The sequence below is a fragment of the Ammospiza nelsoni genome, chromosome 11, assembly GCF_027579445.1.
Source record: "Ammospiza nelsoni isolate bAmmNel1 chromosome 11, bAmmNel1.pri, whole genome shotgun sequence".
Lineage (NCBI taxonomy): Eukaryota > Metazoa > Chordata > Aves > Passeriformes > Passerellidae > Ammospiza > Ammospiza nelsoni.
The window spans coordinates 4,477,323-4,500,132 of record NC_080643.1 but is presented as its reverse complement, the minus strand read 5'-3'; the positions used below and the strand labels follow the sequence as shown (position 1 = coordinate 4,500,132).

Genomic DNA, 22,810 nt, shown 5'->3' with positions numbered 1-22,810 from the left:
CAGAAATCAATGGAAGACAAACCCATCCTGCTGCATGTCATTTCACCTTCACTGAAGAGATTAAGCCAGGAAAAAATGGCTTTTTTGAAAGTCTGGTTTTGTCCCTACTCTCATCCCTTCTCCCTGCAGTTGGTTACAGATAATTATTCAGACCAGAACCTGAACTTCTCTGAAGTCAGATGATTACTAATCCTGGCCAAAGAAATGAAGGAAACTCAGCTTTTCATAAGGTTCTTCATCTCAGTTTCAGGAAGTTATGGGTTCAGTCAATGTACTGCAATACAGGTAAAGCAGTAGATTGCTTCCTAAAATTTTTATTAAATCAATGCTTCTCTATCGTGAGTAGCTATCTTAAAACATATGGACTTCTCATATCTTTTAAAATGAGATGATATTTTTGACACTATGTAAGTTCAGGTACCAGCTGGGCAGATCCCAGATTTAAGGTTGGGCAAGGAGCCAGGGTTATGTAACCTTGCTGATAATGAAGATATGAGAGACAGGTTTCTGAGACATTCATGAGGGAAAACTGGTTGCATCACCTTCCCCTTAGATAAGATTGCAGTAAAAATTTTGGTATTGTGACTTCATTACCAAAACTGAGGGTCTGATGTGCACAAGATGCTGTCTCCAAGTATTAATCTAGCTAAACTCTCCTTTATTTCACTCAACTGTGTATCATACCTTTGTGGAGGAAAAAGCTACCTGCATACATCCTTACTTTTTGCTGCAATAAATACTTTCCTGAGAGCTGGTTTCCGTTTTTCTCTCCCTACCAAAAATTTGCCCCATATAACAGCACTTCCCTTTGTGTACAGCCTCTCTAGCCTAATTTTTAGTGTCAAAAGCCATATTTAATACAGTTCAATTTCACACATAACCACAAACCCCATTCTTCCAGATATGGCCTCAGTTTATTTTATATCACACATCTTTTTGTTAAGGTATTTTATGCATAGCATAATATGCAATGATACGGCACTGATGTTTATCAAAATTGTTTTACACTGTACTTATTTCTATTCCTGTCTTTTGGATCAAGTACAATACAGCTGCAGATTAATACCACCTTTTAAAAATGGCTTAATGTGTTTATTTTCTTACCACATTCACTTCATCCACTAACTTGTTATATGGATTATATTTAATGGGAATCTTGTGGTACTATCAAAGGGCATTTATTTTCTATTGAAATAACAATTAAGATAACACTCAACTAATATAGTAATCAAATAAACCTGACAAATAACAAAAACTTTTTTAAAGCTGCAGAGGCATGCTAACAAATCTATTTGATCAATATATGGGATGTGAAAAAAGAGGAGACAAGATTGACTGATGAATAAAATGGAACTGACACAAATAGGCTGACAGCCAGTCGCAAGTCTCTTTAGGGCAAATGCAATTAACTTAGAATAATAGACTCAAATTTGATGGTTAGAAATGCATTTTTATTAACAATCACAGCCTGAATCATTATGCACTCTTATGAATAAAATTGTAGTTATACTGAAAGTCTGTGTATACATGTACGTACAAAAAAGCCTTGTTGAAGGGGAGCTTTATTTTTGTGACAGAATGGTTGTGTGGGATTTAAAATATAAAGCATACACAAGTATAAATCTAAATATTCAAACCAGTGATATAAAAATTACGTATTTAGTGTGCTAGTATTAATGATAAAGGCAATAAGCATCAGTCCCAGGACTGCTTGTTCTTTTGGGATGTGAAATTGCAATCAGGGATTTACAGATTTCATTCTGAGGCAGAGAAGTCATTACTAGAAACATAAGCTCATTCTCTTTACTTTAATAGCTATTTTAAATCATTCATTTAGAAAATACATTAACTATTTATTGTATAGGCAGTACGTTTCCACTGGCATTTCATTTTCATGCTTTTTTATAATCCTTTTTAGCAAATTATTTTATTAAAAGAAGATTAGAATTAGCAAAAGGATCCTACCAATTTTTGAAAATGCTACTCTTGAAGAAGAATATTTCCCAATATTAACAGGTATGCAGCATTAAAACTTTAAAGGAAGGGAAGAGATTCAATTGCTAATGTGTCCTTTTTCTTTTGACCTTCATTGCAGTGGCTGATTGCTATTTGTAAATTGCTTTCAAAATTATTAATCTCATTTAATTTCTGAATAAATACATAATCTTTTTTTTTTCCTCCCAAAAATCCTCAGGCTTTAGATATGAATAGAGCTGCCCAAAGGTTATGTTGTGGTGCAGACATCTCTTATTTGTGGGAAAAGAGAATAAACAGCACTTAATGCAGACAAACACTACAAGGTACTAGTAAAATATAACATGAATGTGAAACCACAATACTTGCAATGCTTGGTGCTTAAATATCTTCAGAAAAAAGGTGGAATCGTACGAATTAAAAGTGCACTGGGAGTTGTTTTAATCCAGTACTCCAGGCTCATGTTTGTGGTGGACTTCTGTCCGGGCAGGGACAGGAGAGCAGCAGGACACAGTGCCCTGGTTGCCCACAGCATGAAAATCCTCACCCTGGTTCTCAGCCAGCTCCTGGGGCTGCTGAGATGGATCCAAGCAACATCCACGCTTGGTTTTCTCCACCTTGAAGGTGATTTTAAGCCTTCCCAATTCTCCAAAGTGAGAAGTGCACAGACACACTGAGGAGACAGAACACCTCCTGTCTGGTAGGGGAGAGGCTCCTGGAGACCACTGAGAACAGGGATGGTGTCTGGCTGGGAAAGAGATTTTTCTGGTAAACACCTGGTGTCTGGGGAATTTGTCTTTGATTTTCTGCCTCTAATTAGCCTTAAAGTCATTACTGTGAGGAAAAAACTTCTTGGGAACTCCAACAGTTGCTGGAGATGTTCCAGCCATTTCTTTCTCTCATAATCTACTCTAGATAGTCACCACAACACTTTGTGAACTGGCTTCTTTGAGTAGCTGGCATTGCCTGTTCTTAGAGATAAGATGGATGGATCACATGCTGTTCTAGCACCACCAAACCTGGTGTGCCTAAAATGGCAAAAATCCAGTTGGTTCTGGCATGGTTGTTTTAGTTTTACCCAGAAATCATTGCAAAATATTCCAAGACTTGGCTTGCTGAAGGTGTCTCACAGATCTGCATTTAGTGTGAAAAGGAGTCTGAGTAGCTCAACTTGTGTTATCTAATTAATGTCTCCTTTGTAGACATGTTGCTGGAGATTCATGGGGAAAAAAGCTACCTTTTTGAATGTGTTGCTAGAAAAAGAATGTTCTTTGACCACGCTTACTTCACACTTTTAATGAGAAACCGGTCTTACTAAACGATGCAAAGTTACCTTAGGTAAACAGACTAAAGAGGAAAGACCAGATGCTCTCCTGATTTAGGTGGGGCAGCCTCTTTAGAGTCAGTGCACAACTGCTGTGTGGAATTGGGGCTGTGGGCTCGGTTCTAGGCTACTGATTTTAGGTTTTAGGCTGCTGGTTTTAGGCTACTGAAACAGTGACCAGCTTCACACAGTGCTTGCTGATGTAAGAGAATGGAGGCTCAGGCCCTGCATGATGATAGACTAATTCTCCACTGATGCAATCACCCAACCAGAACAGGAATGACTCATTCCACCCATAAATATCTTGAGGCCTTTGTGTGATCATTTAAACTCGTTCACACCAACCTCATCTCATTTGCTTGAATGGCCTTTCTCCTGAGTTAGGATGATACATGAAAGAGAAAATCCAGGCCCTTAAAAATAAAATCATAATTAGTTTCTCTTAATAGTGGCTCTATTAAAAGAAGTCAGATCTTCAAAAAGTATATTAGCAAAAGACAATGTATCTAAGTATACTGGGATTATTTTTCCTAACTCAGCAGCCACAGGTTTGTTGCTGATGTTTCATACTTGCAATAGGTGTCTATTGGCATTTATATTCCACATTTTTTATATTGCTTTCTTAGAAATTATTTTGTTCAAAGAAGATTAGAACTACCAAACCGTAATTACCATATCTTGAAAACACTTATCCTGAAAAAGATATTTCTCCCCAGCACCTGCCACTTTTGCTCCACTGTATCTTAAACCTGCTCTAGTTCTGAACTCTGATTTCACTGTTTCATGCTCCCAAAATATTAAAAGATTACATTCCCCATCGGTTTACACTTTCCTCAGTTTTTACCTTCTACAAATAAGGCTTGGCCAAAATGTTCTTGATGAAATAAAAATACTTTTGCTTTGCTTTCTGTTCACCTCATCCTCGAGCAGGTGCCAGGCAATCTGCGGCAGCTCTTCTGCTACCTGAGAAATATTCAGATATAGAAACACCAGGCCAGCCTCTGTTGTCACAGCATGGAAAGCCAAAAATAGATGACATGAGAACATACTTCTTCCAATGAAAATTTTTGCAGCTACGCGAGTTCTTCAGATAAGCAGGTTTTAGTGCTGGAAGAGAACAGTGTTGGAATGAAGAATCTAGAATGTACATTTATGATATAAAAATATAGTCTGTGTAATATAGGCTTAATTAGATTGGGATGGGCATATTTGAATATTCCTTCTTCCTGTGGTGAAGAATTGTGGCAACAGCTGCTCTTCCATGTTAGGTATATGTTTGCTCCTATTAGTATGGTTGGAAAGCCACAAAATAAGTAAGTTTCTTCCTAAAGCCATATTTGTAACATATTTAGTTTGCTCTTCCCTGCTTTGCAGTGTGATTCAGGCTGGGTTGCACAGACATCATCTTGTCTTAGGGCCACTGGCATGGGGAATGATGGAATATTTTAAAGCTGAGGAATAGTGCCTAAAAGGATTACAGGTCATGCAGATGCAAAGGATCTCAGTACAGCTAGACCCAGCCTTCATGGCATGAAAATCTCTGTGGGCTAAATCCTTAGGTGTTTTCCCTCTTATTTCTCCTTAAACATCATTAAGTGACAGTGCCTGAAACGCTTCCTAGGGCAGAGCATTGACTAATCATCCTTGCTTGGAAAATATTTCCCTAACATTCAAGCTGTGTTTCATTCTTTTCCCCCAACGAGCACAAGGGCAGGTGTCCCACTGTGAAAGTGGAAAGTTATAGAATGGGTTAGTAATTCCAAGTGGAGTAAAGAAGTCAGCACTGCAGATTCTTCAAAACTTGATATTTCTGGAATAATTTGTTTCCTCCTGGTCTTGGTGGTGCTGCTTACTTGTGCTTTTCTTCACAGCAAAGGGTCACATTTTGTTCCCTCATGTGGTTTTCCTTTAAATCAAATTATCCTTAAAGACACCCAAGGCAATTGCAATTTCAGTTAGGATCTAAGTATGTTTGATGGATATCTTATTTATAATGGGCAGTGTCAGTGGTGCTGGGACAAGGGCTTGATTCTGCTTTAGCTTTTATGACAATGCTAATAAAGTTCCCTGTTTCCCAGATAACATGTAACAGCCCCGTTACTGCAGCGCAAAATTATGGTTAAGACTCAGCTGGTGGTTATTGTCCTGTAAATGTTCAGCATATTTCAGTGGTGCATTAGCACAAAGTTGCTATGAGGAGTGACTGGTGATTTCTGCCATGGCCAGAAATCTGTCACACTAAATGCTCAGTGCAGATACAGGTGAAACGTTTCTGTCCCTGAAAACTTGAGGTCTACACAGGCAGCTGAACTGTGGTGATTTTACAGGTGATAAGCTGCAATGTGGACACAGATTTATTTTTTCTGAAGAACACAAAAGCAGCTCAGGTTAAGTCAGGTACAAAACTGTGTTCATTTGAGTGCTAAATGGATAATGAAGAGTCTGTTTTTTCTCCAGTTTTAAATAGTGTCAGCTATAGCCTTTATCCTCTCTATTGCTTAAAGACCCTTGCTTCATTTTCTGCTGTCATCAGGGAAAGAACTACGTTGATTCACCTTCTAGGTGCCTTTCCAGCTGTGTATGGTGTGTATTTTTAATTCCTTTAGGTTCAGTTTGAATTGTTCATAGAACACTTACGTAATTTCAGTGAAGGTTCTAATGTTCTCCCAAGAGAAGGTGAATTTGTGAGGGTTGTCATTATGCTCCTTTTCAAACAGCCTTTCCCAAAATTTCAAGGAAGGAAAACCACAAAATTGCACTAAAATGGCAAAAAACACCTATATAAAATGTTGCTTTCTTGTGAAAATAAGCAAAAACACTCTAAGTACCTTGGAACTCGGAGTAGTCTGTGGAGCTCTGTGATTTTTGGGAACAGGCTAGCCCAGCACAATTATCATCTCTGTCTGGAGCTCACAGAACCCCTGTCAGTAATTTTTCCTCCAGAGGGATTTATTCTTTGCTGCATTAGTGAACGCAGTCAAACCCCAACACATCAGCAGAGAGCCCTGTCTCTAAATCTAGGTGCTTGCTGCTCCCCGAAAGCCAAAGGGAGTTTTGCCATCCTCTTTGATGAAAGCAGGAACAAGCCCTTTATTTGCAACTTAAAGCAAGTAGGTTAGAATTATGAAGAATGATTATTTAAAATAGCAATGATGTAATATCAGTGTCAATTCCATTATTTTAACAGATGTAAATTTGCTCTGCTCTTGAACTCTGGTGAATTTTAATGGCAATATTAAAGAGATACTATTAAGACTACTTAAAAGAACTATTTGTAAAAAGTGTCTCCAGTTAGGGGGGGGAAAAAGTTTAAATTGCTTTTTTATTCAGTCTGCACAATTATTTATTGAAGGGTTTTGTATATTACAAATTAATATGCATTAGAAGCTGAAAAGATCACACAATAATTCCAGTAGTCATTGAATATGGGAGAGCTTGCACTGTTTAGACAAAGCAAATAGAGTCTTTATCCAGCTGGAGTTTAGGCAGTCTTCACCATAGTGAAAATAAGGATTTTATAATGTACATTATGGGCAATGTAGATGAAGAAAGCAGTTTAAAATCAGCTGCTTAAATAACTGTAATGTAAATTTACATACATTCCAAGGCAAGAGCCATGCCAACAACTCCAGTGTTGTACCTGGCTAATGGTGGCTGCTGTCTCTGCCCTGGCAGTCCAAGGGAATCCTGGATTTGGAAGTAATTACAAGATTCAGATCTAATTTTTAACAAAATTCCACTGGGGACACTGATGGGAGAAGGAGGGCAGAGGGACCAGTTCTGGAGTGAGACCCTTAAAATTTATGTGAAAAGCTGTGAACATCTGCCTCAAAAATGTTTATTTTCGGGAGTGAAAGTTTAGTTTTACATTCAATTCTAGGGCTTCAGTTGAGAGCTGATAAAATGAAATGTAATATTTTGAACAGGCTGGTATTGCACAAACAAGGTTATCACAGGCCAGAAATGTAGGTGTTGCCACTTTTTATTTTTTAAGAGTGATAAAGCAACAGAACGTGAGATTGAGAATCAGGGAAAGCCAGAGTCTAACAATTCAGTACTGGAATTTTTATTAAGGACTCATTTATCTCATTAAAGTCAATGTCAGTCCTTTGTGATTTTTACCTCATCTACAGCTATTAATTTTGGGTGCTAAAATTATTTCTGTTTATTTCTTGGCTATATCCAGCGTTCATTAAGAGGTGCTGGGCACTGGAAACTGCAGTCAAGGGTCTCAGCTACCCATAAAGCTGGATATTTAGAATATCTAAGTATTACATATACCTAAAGCAATCACACTTCTAAGTAATTGCTTCACCTCCACTCCTATTAATCACCTTCATGGAGCAAATAGGCTGCTTTAGTGGTTAAGTGCTGAAAAGGATTTGAGAACCTCAAGTGAAAAGTAAAAATTTGTCAGGTTGTTTTACCTCATAAGGGAAAACAAGGTGCCTGAGCAAAGCTGGACTTTGTGAATCATTTCACCTCACAACTGTTTCTTCTGAATAAAGTCTGGGAATGCATTCTTGGAAGAATTCAGCTTTGATCCTGGAGGAAATATCTTTTTCCACTAGTTTTTATTTCCTTTTCTTGCTGCACACAAACTTGACTTACAGAGGGCAAATCCATCAAACTTTCTCTGATTTTCCTTTGGGAGGTGAATCAGGCTTCATCTTCAAGTGACAGTCTTTCAATTGTGCAAAAAATGTCTTTAATTCTGTAAAAGCCACCTAGCTGAGAACTCCAGGCTGACCTAGTGGGGCAGGAGAGAAGGTGCAGTGGAAATTTGACTGCGGCATCTGTGTAAACTCACAGACAGACAGATTTAGACATCACTGCATGTAAACACAGTCTCCAAGGGTGGAAAGAGCTGTTTTCTGTCAATGAAGGCACACCACAGCTAACTTTTTTAAAATTTTCTCTGAATATAACAAGATTTTCTATATTATGCAACAACCCAAGCTGATCAGCTGCTCAAGGTGCATCTCCTTGGCCACCAGGTCACCCTGGCTGTGACAGGACTGACCCAGGGCAGAGGGGTCAGGGCAGCCTCTTTGCATCACAGCTGACCCAAGCAGCTCCAGCTCAGCACAAACCTTTAAAGCACAGCCTAATGCAGCCCAACAAGCAAGGCTTGGGAGAGTTTCCCTGCCAGAACTCAAACCCTGTGCTGCCAGTTTGCTTGTAACTTATTGGTACGGTCTACACAGCGCTCTTGAGATTAATAAATATATAATCCCATATCCCATTACCACGCCGTGTTTGAAACGCTTGCCATTAACAAAACACAGCACAAGCAGGTAAAAATATCAATGCATCTCATTAGTGGGGGGAGAATGGAAAATATGTATTATATAAATGCCAAGTTTTGGGCTCATGGGAGAAGTTTAGGGGGGTGGGGTGGGGAATGTATTTCTCCAGGTGGTCTCAAGTGGAAGGATAGAGTTTCTTGACTACACCAACAATTAGAAACAGTGCAACACTACAGCCAAGATGTGGCCTCTAATCAAAAACCAAGGCATTCTTCATCTTCTATCAGAAGCAGACTCAGCAGCAGGCCTAAGCACAAGGCTAACTTCAGGCATATGAGTAATTCTGGTGACTCTGCTCTTGAAATCTTGGCCTAAAGAATCATATCTGATGCTTTCATTTTGTCAGCATCTGCATGGGTTGTTTTGGGTTGCACAGCAACCTGCAGTGTCCTGTGCTCTGATTTTCTTCAGCAATAATAGAAAACTTGAGTGTGACAGGAATGAAGGTGGAGCTGAAGTAGGGGGGGATTGAAGCCTTGGGAAAAGTAATACCCACGGCCTGAAAACCAAACAGACCAAGCTGCTCAAATCTTTGAGTGGCAACATCTTTTTCTCTCATTTTATAGGAATGCTGGGGACTGAAGTCAACACTGCAAAATTCTGGGAGAGGAACACTGACAATATTAATTTCAGTGAGCAGCTTCTGTTCTCTAGGTCTTCACGGCTGATCCTCTGCTAAAACACCTAAGCCTGGGCATAGAAAAGCAGATATTTAATTTGTGTTTTGGGTCTGGGAGGGACCTTGGTAGCTGCTGCACTCTGCTTGAAAGATGAGGTTCAGATGGACCAAAGTCCTTTTATCCTTGTAAGGTTGAACGCATGGCAGAGGGATGGGCACAAGATGGTCTTTTTAAGGTTGCTTCCATCTCAAAATATTCTGTAGCTCTAAGTAGATCAGAAGCTCTTTTTTTACTTTTTAGGCTGAAAACAATCAAATCCATAATTCATAATTTTTCAGGGAAGCAGCTCCACTTGGTGTAGATTTAAAGGATATAATACACCTCTTCTTGGATAAACACAAGCAGGTAGTAAATCCTAACAGGTTTCCTACCATCGTTTAGGATACCTTAGGCAAAACCTGGAGCACCAGTTTTTTACCTGGGATCTTTCTAACTCTCTCTTAATGCAGTGTTTCTGGAAAGTTCTTCATGGCGGAAAAAAAGAAAAACAGCCAAAGAAATTAGAAGCTTGGAATGGGAGGTCTGTTGGTTTTGTGCTCTCATAAATTGCCTGCAAAGCACATGTGGCTGCTGAAGGGCTGTGCTGGGGGGAGAATTCCCCTGGCCCAGCAGCACCACATGTTCCTGCTTGTCCACGTGCAGCTCGACAGTGGATCGCATAACGCTGTCAGTGCCAGCTGCCCATCCCTGGGGGCTCCAGAACTGTAAATGGAGTGGGCAAAAAGCCTCCCAGAGGCACAGCACTACCTATGGGAGCAGGAATGCCTGAGCCAGCTGCCCAAGCCTTGGTAGTCAAGGCCACAAGACAGGTGGCCATGCCTGGCCCAGGGCTCTGAGCTTGTCCCAGGCTCAGGCCTGGAGCCTGGATGTCTGGCAGGGTGGTGAAGGGGTCACTGGGGGTGGTTTGGGGGCTGAGGGGAGGCTGGGGAAGTGCTGTGCCCTGCAGACCTAAGGGCAGGCTCCTTGTAGGGTGCTCACCGTAACTGGGGCTCTCAAATGCCCTTGCTGGCATTGCGCTGAAAAATCATTCTGTGAGCAGAAGGGGCACGTGGTGTGTGCACAGCTAAGATTCTACTGTTATTTGATTAACACTAGTTATTAGTTTAGTTCGTTTATGTATCAACAGTTTAACTGAGAAAAGTCTGGACTTTATAATCTTTATAATACATTATAATATATATAATCAAGCTCTTGTACAATCCTTGCCCAGCTTTTCCAATACCTACACTCTGTGTGATGTTGTGCTCACCCTCCCCATGTGTGATGTCCCATCCCACGGGGTGTCCTGAAGCTCCTGCCGTGCTTCCACCTTGTCCATCCTCCTCCCTGTCCCTGGGCAGCCCAGGCAATGCCTACCCAAGGGGATCCAGTAGGAAATGGGGGCATTTCAGAGCCAGCAGGGATGGCTGGCTGTCAAGGTGTGACCTTGAGAGACCACCCCTGCAAGGCTCAGCAGCAGGAGAACGTGAGGGAGAAATTTTGGGCAGGCAGGATGAGAGTCAAGGGAAGATTAGGTTAGATGTGGCCCAAATGACACTGCCTAGGCATGTGCACCATTTGTTTTCCCAGAGCTGATGAAGGTGCACATTTGTAGTCCAATCATCCATTGCTCAGTGCTCTGCCAAGTTCTTGTTTTATGAAAATGTACAGAGATAAAAAAACCCAACTTGGGAAAACTATGGCATTGTACATATAAATCTGTTTTATTCTGTGTGAAATTTAACTGTAATGATCTTAATGATTTATGTAAAGTGAAATATTGGGTTTTCCTTTTTCTTTCTCTTTTAGCCCTGGTCTCACACAGGCATATTAATGATTATTTGTCAAAGTCACACTGTTTGCTTACAAGGTACGAAGGCTTTTTAGACACTATAATGACAGCTTTTGATTCACTTGATAATATTTAGAATAAGCCATAAAAGCCAATCTCTGAACGAACAGACCGCTTTTATTGGCTTTTAGTGCTATTACTGCTATCATAAGTGGTAAATTGGCCTAATGCAAGTAATACTGCTGTGTCATACTGTAAAAACCACTGCTGAGATTTTATATTTTACTTATTTTTCTTGAAAAAATTTCAAGGCATGGAGACTGTACTATCCTTCTACAAGTATTGGTGATTCCCTCCAAGGCAGAGCTGGGGAAGCTTCCACTGCTGTTTGGAATTTCTTTGCTCAGGAATTACCATTTCTGATGGAACAGGGCTGATCATAAACTTGGGGACCAAGAGTGTGAAGTGAATATCTTCCTAAAGCTCATGGGCTACTTATTTATTTAAATCATAAATAAACTAGGAAAAGAAAAAAAGGTTGCTTAGCTGGAAGCTGAATTGCATATAGTTCAAATACTTTATGCTAGATTTTATGTGCCTTGTTTTATAATAGCAATAGTAGTTTTTTTAAATAGTAAGCACTTAAAATATCTGCTGACAATAAATTTGGTCACCACGTCATCTAGCCAGAATGACTACCAGGCGCCATAATTGCTTTTTCCTATGATTCCCTTGGCTTTCTTCCCCTAATCTCATCATCTCTTATATTGTTTTACCCACTCCTGGAGTAAGCATGGACTTCAGAACTTCAAAATAAACCTACAACTTTTTTCTTTCAATAAGGAAATTTGTTTTTTTAGTATTTATAGATGAGGGAAACTGTTGAGAAAGTGAAACTGAAGAGACTTGAATTGACTTTTGAGTTTTCATTCTTTTATCTTCCCTCTTCTTCCTCTTTGCTCATGAACTTTCATAGTAGATATATTTCAGTGATTCTTGTTTGAAGGGGGAAAGTGTAGTGGGTTTTAAATTTAGTTAGAACTTGAATATTCTGAAGGCAAATAAAACTTCATCATGGTATACTGTGTGGTTATTAAAAAACTAGTGACAGGGAAGTCTGAGTAATAATCAACAACTTAACTTGGATGCATGTTTGAATAATTATTCATATTCAATATGCTGTAGGAACAGGAAGAATCATATTCCAATTTAAATTCTGGCATCCAAGCATTTGTGGATACATGAAAGCATTTTGGCACAAGTTTTAGTTGCCATGGGCATGTAGCTAAACACAATTTTTGGTGCTAGAAGGGTTTAACTTCTGTTTAAGACAACTATATTTACAAAGATCGCAAAGCAGAAAGTTCTCTAAATCTGATGTCTGAGTTTTCTTAAGTTGGAAGGTACTGATTTGACCTGTACCTTACTCTGAAGAACTCAAGTGGTTCTATTTACCCAAAATCTACACTTCCTTTGAGTTGCAGGTGCAGTGATATAAGCAGAGAGTGTTCCTAGTTGCATCTCTGCTGCAGCACCATCTCCTTCCATTTGAAGCTGCTTGCAGACATATTTATATATAATTTTTATAGCAAGAAGAACATAATCTGTCAGTAATCAGTTCTCTCATGTCTCAACAATATCATGGCAATGCTTGTTTTTCTGTAGAGCACTGCAGTGAGTGGTGCATCTACTTCTCTGTATCTGGAGCCCACTGATGTATTCAGGGAGAAGTTTTTCTTCCTGGGCATATTTCTGTGCTGTGTGTATTCATTTATATGTGAGAGAAGACAACATTATCATGTTTAACTGCTGCAATCATAAGCACATTAAGTAGACAGATAATAAACAATCCATCTGAATTTATGATTAAGTTAATTGTGTCTGTGTTTTTCTAATGTGTTTATTCAGATTAAAGACTGAAATTAGAATGAGACTATATAATCAAGAGACCCTAAGAGACTGTTTGACTCCTATAAAATAAAAATTAATTTAGTTTAGGAGGGTAACAAAGATCTCTGCAACACTGAAATATCACTTAGGGGGCTAAGAGGCCTTGTGCAATTCTCTTCAAAGAGATGAATCTCAGGAGTAGTAGGAGTTATTAAGGAGCTCAGCTGACACTGGGGGCTTCAGCACCTCATTTTTGTGTGTGCCCTTCTGTCCAGCAAGCAGCAGACTCCCAGGTTCAACCTTCTGCACAGTGCTTTCAGAGGGTCAGGCACCTGGGGCTCAAAAGGTGAGGAGATGGGGAGGAAACAAGGAATTAAAGTTGGATTGGGTGTTGAATCTCAACGATTTTCCACTTTTTACTGATAGCTGAACACTTTCCCTGACAGAATTAGAGCCATCCCTTGACTCAGGTGTCCTTCCCTGCCTCTGGAGCAATGAGCTTTAGGTGGTCAGTGCATTCAGGGACACTTGGGGATCCTCAAACCCTGATATTGCACAGAGTGTCTGATATCTGGGGATGAGAGCCTTCTTCTGGAAGGTGTGAATCTGAGCACTCTTCTATGTTCATGTGCCCTGAGCCCAGACCTGAAGTCCCAGATCTAATCACCAAGCTGTTCTGAGGAAGGGTTTGTGTCCAGGATTTTATTTCTGATCACTTAGAGCAGTCACTTTTAATATCTCTTTCTATTTGCACATAGTTCTAAATACTCATTTAAAAATACTTGGAAAATAATTCTGTTGAATCTCAGCTAACAAGAAATATTTAAACTAATTTAACTTCTGATTGTTTTCTCTGTAATATCTTTCAAAAACAGTAGACCACCAGCCTGCCCAATATTTAGCCCATCCACACAGCATTTTGTCTTCAGTACTTACAAGCAGTTGTATTTTAGAGAATGGTAGGAAATCTTCAGTCAGATGAGGGAAGGGCTATTTTTTTTTTCATAATCTAATTATATTTAATGTCAATATTTCGTTGAGCTGCTCCAACAATAAGGATTTTTCTACACCTCTGTATGACTGTGACTGCCAGTTTGGCTCCACATAGCCATGTGTAATCTCCCAGGCCTATAAAACATTTCCTGAGAACTGGCTGTAAATAATCTATCATTATTCTGCCTTCTAACTCAAATCAGGCCTGCATAGTTTTTGTTGTGATGGGCTTGCACTGTCTTAGATCTACCAGTCCAGTTTGGCATTTGACCCTTTCCTCTATGGACCGAGGTGGTAAAATGAGCCCTGGCTTTGTTCCTCCTGCTGCAGTGATGCCCTGAGATGATTTCTGCTATCTATTCTTAACCATATTGGGACAAATCAGATTTTTTGCAAGGCAGTACAGCTCTGTTGCTTTAATGGAATTATTCATCTCTTTGACACTGACCCTTAGGCTAAGATTTTCCATGCACCAGTTTGCCATCTTAAATAGCAAGTGCTGTGGAGGCCCTTGGACATGTGGGCGCTGCTTTAATGTTTGAGATATGCAACAACTAAAGAGTGTCTTTAGTGTTATTTCATGTTTTGTTCTACTGACACAATAATGGGCAAAATTCTGAATATTTTGCCCAAGTACAGCAAAGAATAGAGTTGGTCTGGAACACTTCCAGTAGTGAACGCAGCAATACATTCAGGTATTCCCCAGCACTGGCACTTGAATGAAAGAAACTTTTCCTTTGTAGAACAAATTTACTTCAGGCAATCAAACCTAGATAAACATTCATATATTCGTAAACATTCATATATTTTTATAATAGCTATCCAGGATATCCCCACAGAGGACCATGGCTTTAAACCTTTAAAACTTTAACACTATCACCCAGAGAAATACCCATGTCTTTACTGTACATCCAAAGTCCTACATCTTCAGGGATCTTCCAGCTCAAAGGTCAAGGACCCCTCAGTTTATAACGTTGTCATTAGGAGTGGTGAGCTGGGACCATTGCAGATTTCATATACTCCCTCTCCATTGGAAGAGTCTTTAAATCTGCTGTTTTACAACTTAAAGGAAGGGTTGTCTTTATTAATTCATTTGATCATAGTCCTGAAGCTGACAAGGCATCTTCCAGGAATTTGAGCCCCCTGGGATCCTTGTCATCAGTTTTTAAATGTGCTCTTTTTTTGTGTGTGTGGTGTTCTTATCTGGAACCCGTCTGCTTGGATTAGAACATTCATCTGAGAAGCATTTGGCATTTTCTGTTACATGAAACTGAGAAGTCTTTCTTTGCTATCAGTCTTCTATAAAGCTTTTCAATGCAATGACTTAATTCAGGCTGAAAGAAGAGAGTGAAAAAAGCTTCTGGACCCAAGTCAGCAAAATTCAGGAAACAAGTGTCCAAGCTTGTATGTAAAATTGCGTTCAGTGACTTGTGAAATTTTAGGAAGAAATTCTAAAAATGTCGTTTAACTCCCTAAATGAAGGGATGCAAGTCAGATCAAAACACTCCGCTGAGAATAGTCTCAGCAAAAGTAAAAGCCTTGTACTTTTACTCCAGTCCTCCCAAACCAGGGATAAAACTGGAAGGTTGTAAAAACTGGGAAATTCCCTGGGTGTCTCCAGGACAATTGTCCTTCTGCAATACCAGTCTTGTGGCATTGTGTTCTTCCCACTTTATTAATGCTTATAAAAGTCTCTTCAAGCCCCTGGGTAAATGGGAGAGTAGTGTTCTTGCAAAAAGACATTTTTGATGGCTGCCCTATAGAAAGGTTTTCCCCTTATCCCAGGACCAGGCTGTGGGAAGTTTTGGTGAATTCAGGAATAGTCTGCTCCTGTGTTGGGATGTACCAAAAAAAAATGTGGCCCAGTCTCACCCAATGGGACTAATACCTAATGGAATAAGGTATTATTGTAATAATGCCACTACAGCCAGATCTATGATATAAGTAAATCTCTCTTTTCATATGAAATGTAGTCCTTTTAAGGGGTGAAATATAATCCTGAACAGAGGCTCTATTTACCACTTAAGCCCTATTTTATGGTTTAAGTGCTGACCTTGCACTGACCCTCAGTACTGGGCTGAATTTCACCCTACAGCAAAAAATCTGCTGGCTGGAGCAGTGGATTAAAGAAATTGGGGCTAGACTTTTTACTATTTGCAAGACAATGAAAACAGGCTCATTTTAGACAAAAATGTTTCTGATTTATGAGAATTTTAGTGCAAAAAGGGGCTATTTTGGAGAAAGTCTTGAGATTAGACTTTCAGTTATATTTTTGGCAAGAGAGCAAGGAAGCCATTTCATTAACTTTTCACTGGAAGTTATATATGGAGGGCATTTGTGTACACAGCTGGGCAGCATAAAACAGGAGGGCTTTGTGTGAAAATATCCTGAAATGAAATTTCATTTCTGTGTGACTTGGATCTGCGTTCCTGGGCTGCCGTGGCCAGTTTGGGATGAAACCATGGGAGGGCAGTGTGAGGCCCTCAAACATTTTTTTTCCCCCTCGTGTTTGCAGTGGATGCAGAAATAGCGAACAGACCACTGTGGTCCCTGTGCAAAGTCAGTGTCACCTTTTATAGCTTTGTGTCCGTCAGATAAGCTCCCGCCTGCTCCCACGTTCCCATCTGGCTGCAATCACCGAGTGATACCGAGAGATTTGTTTGCAAGGAGCTCCAAAAGCCACATGCTGAGGCTGGTGTGAGTTTAGCTCTGCTTTGACCCCCCTCCTTTCCCAGCAGATGGCTGCTGATCTGGCCCTAAATCACTGCCATGGTGCAAGGAGCCACTGGCCCGTGGGGAAAGGCAGGGCTGTGGATGTGTTGGGTGAGGTGGGACCATCCCAGAGTCATTCCTGGGGTGCTGCTCATCCTTGAGTGCTGCCTTTCTAAAGGCAGGTTTTGTGTGGCTTCCAGATTTTTACAGGACCCTCTAATGTTGCGTTAGTGGCCCCGAGATTCTTGTTTGGGGTGTGAAGATCTGCTTGTTGCTCATCGAATCACAGACTTATAGAATGGTTTGGGTTGGAAGGGACCTCTAAGGGACCTCATGCTCCTGCCATGATCACGGACACATTTCACTGTCCCAGATTGCTCCAAGCTCCATAAAACCTGGCCTTGGACACTTCCAGGGAAGGGGCTGCCACAGCTGCTCTGGGCACACTGTGCCATGGCCTCACCACCCTCGCGGGGAAGAATTTCTTCCTAACGTCTAATTTAAATCTCTCCTTTTTATTTTATTTTATTTTTAATTTTAAAAAACTTGCCACTTTTTCTGTCACTCTCTCTCCATGGAATCTTGTGGGTGCATGAAGCAGGTGGGGATGCAAGGCCTTGCAGAGGACATTTCTCAAATATTATCTTCAAGTTATATTGGCTGTTCTTTATTTATATGTGTCATATTCTAGGCATTTATGTTATTTTGTGCATGTCAGGGCAAAATGTGCATAAGTGGGGAAAGCACATGCACTGAGGATTCCTGCTCCAGTTTTCCATAGCAGATAGATAATTTTTGAAGTGCTTCTTTGCTAATGAACCCATGTTTCACTCTGCCCTGATGTTTTGTTGGCACTGACATGAGGATCTCTGTATCTCCATCCAAAACCAACTCCCATCACCAGCAGCTCCCCTTTTCCTCCCATGGGAGGAAGAAAGCACCAATAACTGTCTCCCCTCCTACACAAAACAGGAGTCATTGTCTGGTTTTGCTGCTATATCCCAGGCTTTCCTTGGGTTGGTTCACATCAGTGTTGAGGTCACAGCTGCCTTTTCTCCATGCTCATTCATACAGATTCTGCTTGATTTGCATGTGATGGTCTGATGCATACCCTCCAGATGCAGGGTTTCTCATCTGTTGTGTGATCTTTAGAAATAAATAGTCCTGAAGAATATTCCATACTATCAGAAAACATTTCTGGTGTATATATTCCTTACCCTGAGACATCTTGGAATAGGACTCTAAACATTTCACCATCTTTGTTCTCACTTTCATCCCTGGAAGTCTTTCATGCTATCCACATCTAGACTTCAATGCTAACTGCCTCAAGAGATAGAGATGTTTTGGGACTTTTTAAAGTCTAAGCTAACCTAGAAAACACATTTAACACTCTTCTCCCCTGTTTACATTCTGATTACTATTTAATTATGGTTCTACATTCTGCAGGTACTGTAGAGGACCCTTCACCAGTAAAAGGCTTGTAGTACAAGGAAAAAAAGAAAAGGGAAGGATAAATTTGTCATTGTCCTATAAAAAAAAATATAGACCAAGGCCAAAATTATGATTTCCCAGACTGTGCTGACTTGTGCAACATTTTTGTCCCTGTGTCATCTTTAACTGCCATCAGTTTCCTGGTGCACCCCTGGCAGGGGTGTGAGGGCACATCAGTGGGTAAAAATGACTTATTTAGAGGCAGATCTGAACTGTCTGTACTATTCCTGCTGATAAGATACAAGCCTGGATGCCCAGCCTACTGTTTTTCTCTAATACTTCTGACAAGGCTGGTTTGGTTTCTGTTTTGCTTTGGGAAAGTTCTCCCTCAGAACAAGGCTTTGATTTCTGCTCTTAGAGGGTTCATGACAGAAGTAAATTATCTTGTTCCAAGGAAGAGTAGAAGATAAATAACTGGCAGCCAGATCAAAATCCCTCTGCCCTGATTAAACAGTTTCTAATGCTGAAAGACGACAAAAATGTATAGATACCTTATTTTGCTGTTGACCCACTGTACAACCAGTCTATGAGCTTTTACTTTGCAAAGCATTAGGAAAAAACTGAAGTCTAGGAAAGACAGTAAAACCACAGCCTAGTTGTTTATTTCTGATACTATGTGGTTCATGATTGTTTCTTTTAGAAGGAACAAATAATCAATACAAAACCATGAATAAAAATAACTTTTCTTTAACACTGGATGCTAAAAGAACATATAGTCTTCTTACTGTGCCTGATGGAAACAGTACAAGTCTGTTCTCCACAATTCTTTGTTTATTGGAATGCCTGAAATCTATACATGAGGTATTTTTAAAACATTTAAACATAGAAGTTAAGCTTCTGCTCCAGACAATTTGTTTCACCATATTCTAAAATCCCAGTGCATACCACAGAAGTGCTTGAAGCAAAGAAACAACAACAATTTTTTTTAAAAACAAACTTCAATTTAAGATAAAATAATTTCCATATTCTTATTTCAAGGAAAACTTGCTTTCCTCATGAGACACATTCAGTTATTGACTCAGCTGCTGTAGGAGATGTTCAAGGCCCAATTCTGCTTGGTGGCACTTTGGAAAGGAGAAGTGCCAATAGTCAACACTTGGCTCTTTCTGAGAGATTGTAGCTCTTCCAAGCACAGAACAATCAAAATGTTGCTAATGATACTGAAAATCTGCATAGGGGTCTCTGCATAGGAACTGGAGGAATCAAAGCTTGTGAAGTAGCCTAGCTAAGTGCAATGAGCTCAGGTAGCATGCAGCTGTGAGGAACACACCTGGCTCCTGGAGGAGCTCTGGACCGGAGGGTAAATCACAATATGGGACTCTGAGGGCCCTGCCATCACTCTTACCCTGCTCAGAGACGTGGTAAAATCCTTTGGACTTTTATATCCCTTTGTAGAGTTACAGATCTCTTGTGTTTTACTCTCTAGTGATGGAATAAATACTCAATTCAGTTACATGTTTGCTGTTTGCTCACTCAGATTTATGCCTCTCTGGGACACTCAAACTGCAAAGTTTCTGCTTGCTGAGTTGTTGTTGAAGTGAACTGACCCCTTGCAAGCAGAGGACTTTGGGTGTCCAGCCAAGCCAAGTTTGCAGGCTGGTCACTGAGCCCTGCTCCAGTGGGGGCTTTTCATTCTGTGCAAATGCTGCAAAAACATGGAAGGCTGCAAGGCAGGGACATTAATTCAAGACTGCTTTGCTGCAAACACTTTTGCAACTAAAAAATCTAACGTACATCCAATGACATGAGCTTAAAATAGTGATGCACATCTTACAGGTGACATAACAGTGGCTATAAATGTGCCTTTTGCCCAACACTGCCATGGTTGGCATTTTCAAAATATGAGGTCACTTGTTGAGTCTTCCCAAAATGATATTTTTAGGATTAGAATGCAACTGTTCTCATTAAAAAGCATAATTTGTACCCAGCCATGGACATTTAAATTCTATCTTGTGCATCTTGAAAGCTTACTCTTGGAACTTCTATTTAATTCAAATCCTACTTGTCTGTAATGAATCCAATAAAGGGATTCTGCTATGACCAACAAATTTGCATGAAGATGTAATAAGCTGTGTTCTAACTTAGCAAATCAAATTTTTTCATCAAGAAATATATCCTAAGAAGATTCCTTCTTTATGGGTAGAAACAATAAGGAAATCTTTGCCATTTTTTTCTTTTTTTTTTTTTTTTTTTAACAGCTTAAAAATAGAATGTAGTATTTGAAATACTGTATTTGTTGCAAATTAGCTACATAACACCATTTCTTTTTCATCCTTTTAAACCTGAAAGGTCCCCATGCTTGGCTTTTATGACTTTTATGACTTGTCTACATTTGAGGGTCTATGTTTCTGTGCATCCAAAGCCCTGACAACTGATATTATCTTATTCTAAAATAAGACACTGCCAAATCTCAAGGTTCAGGCTTGATCTTTACTCATGGTTGAGAAAATAATTATTAATAATATTAATCCAATTCAGTAGCTGTTTTAGTTACTAAAAACTTTTCATCAAAAGTAAGATGATCATCCATACTTAGAGGTCAGGTCAAATGAAACTTTCCCAGGTATGCAAGGACATTAGAAAAGGGAGCTTTCAGATTACTTTAAAATTTGATAATTTAGGCCTTTCTGTACCTAAAGAAATTGAATGTGCGTATTGAGCAGAAGTCAAGCTATGAAATTTTTATGGTAGAAATTTCAGGCCCTATTCAAGCCTATAGGCTATGTTCTGCCTTTTTTTTTTTTTTAAGAAAAAGAGAAATGTCTGAACACAAACCAGTAACTAATAACTCAAAGTAACTTACCTTTTTTCAGCCAAGAAATATTTTGCTTTTCATGTTCAAAACTTTCAGCTGCTTTGATTTTTACCTTGTCTGTCTTGTCCTCTGACATCTGTGGGAGAGAAAAGAATTTGAGGGTGTCAAGTTCTCGTAAAGAAAGTTTGACAGAGAAAGATGTTCTCTGTTTAGGTTCCTGCCATAATAAATTGTGCATACTTACACAGACACTTTTTTCTCCTGCAGATTATTGATACTACATAATATCTGAGCCGTTGAATTTATGTTCTGTCCCTAAATGCTTTATCAATATTACATGGTTGCTGTTTGCAGAGGGATGCTTTTGTAATGTAACTATAAATTACATTATGAAATAAATTATAAGCTCAAAGCATGGTGGTAATAGATAAACACATAACACACAGAATAGGTACAGTCAGGATGGGGAGGAGGCATCCAGGCTGCCTGTTTGTTGTGGCTCAAAGTTGCTGTAAAGCCCGCTGTCAGAGAGCTATAATTATATGAATAGTAATAAATATTTATAAAGGCGACTTGAACAAAGTGTAACCCCCCAAAAATAAAACCTTTACTGCCACTTGCACCAATTTATTTGCTGCAGAATCCCGAACAAGTCCCGGTACCTGAGGGCATTACGTGCACAGCCCCTGCACTGTGCCTTGTGCTAGGAATAAGATTAGGCAGCCTGGGCTTCTCCTGACTGCAGTCAGTGGAAATAGAAGGCAGTGATCTCAAGCATTTCTGGTTTTACCTGTCTCTCCCACCCGGGCACAGAGCAGCAGGGTTCAGGCGCCGAGCAGAGCAGCCTTTGGCCGGATCCCTGGCCGGCTGTTGGTGTCCAGCATCCCCACACTCAGCAAAGCGAAAGGATGAGCAGTGCACTGCCTGCCTGCCTGCTGTGTGGTGCCAGATTTGTCTGGCTGCCAGCATCAGCCAACTTGCTGCTGAGGGTTTGGGGCTTTTTCTCTCTCTCCCCCCACCACCCTCGTTGTTGTTTGCATTCGCTTCCAGAGCTGGGGAGGGAAGGAGGAGGGTAATGAGTATCCCAGCAGTATTGGAGTGATTTAAAGAAAAATATCAGAAGCTTTTCAAATAGGAAAAAAATTGGCTTGGGAATGTTATTACTGCAGTTCATAACCCAGTGAATCTGTGAGAGGAGGAAGAAAATAAAAAGGGAACCAGGAAATTAATAGCAACAAATCAGATAAATGTGCCACGGTTTGGGCTAAATATAAGTTGAGATACTGAAGGATATAGAAATTAGACACTAAATATCTATTTACAGCTATCACTTTGGCAGAGGAATGGTCTCAGCCGGTGGGGAGCTGAGTGTTGTGACCCTCCCAGCTCAGCCCTTCCCTCTGGTTCCATGGGGCTGAGTGGTCCCTGATGGGGACAGCACAAGGCTGGGTGGGCTTGACACCAACACAGGGGCAGGGGACCACCTGGGTGGGCTTTGCCACACCTTGAAGGCACCACAAAGTTCAGTTTGTTAGTTGGTTTAGAAAATTCTCTTGCCACAGTTGCCAGCAATATTGCTCTGCTGGTAGTAAGAGTAGGATGAAGCCTAAAGAGAACAAGTTTTTAGGGTGCTCAGGCATTTAATCTTTTCATATAGGACAAAAAAAGTCACTCTGCTTCCCAGAACTGAGTTTTGAAAGGGTTGTTTGTGGAGTACACACAGAATTACTCATTTATCATAGTTTTTAAGTGATATTTACAAAATTTCAAGCAACATTTGTCACCAGATACTATAATCCAGGATTCCAGTGCTTAAGTGTGGCCAATAAATAATAACATATTCCCTTTGTTATGACAATTATCTTCCTCTATTCTACCATCACATGTCATTCTTGCTAGAAAAAAAATGTT

At 40.0% G+C, this 22,810-nt stretch overlaps 1 protein-coding gene across 1 annotated transcript in view; it reads right to left on the bottom strand.

Annotated features, from left to right (window-relative positions):
- The window catches only part of MDFIC2 (MyoD family inhibitor domain containing 2), a 41,309-nt gene extending 20,274 nt beyond the window's left edge, over nt 1–21,035 (bottom strand). Inside the window, exon 1 of the mRNA XM_059480449.1 lies at nt 20,948–21,035. Within this exon, the coding sequence (XP_059336432.1) occupies nt 20,948–21,035 (88 nt within the window). The remainder of the gene's footprint in view (nt 1–20,947) is intronic.
- Nucleotides 21,036–22,810: the final 1,775 nt, after the last annotated feature.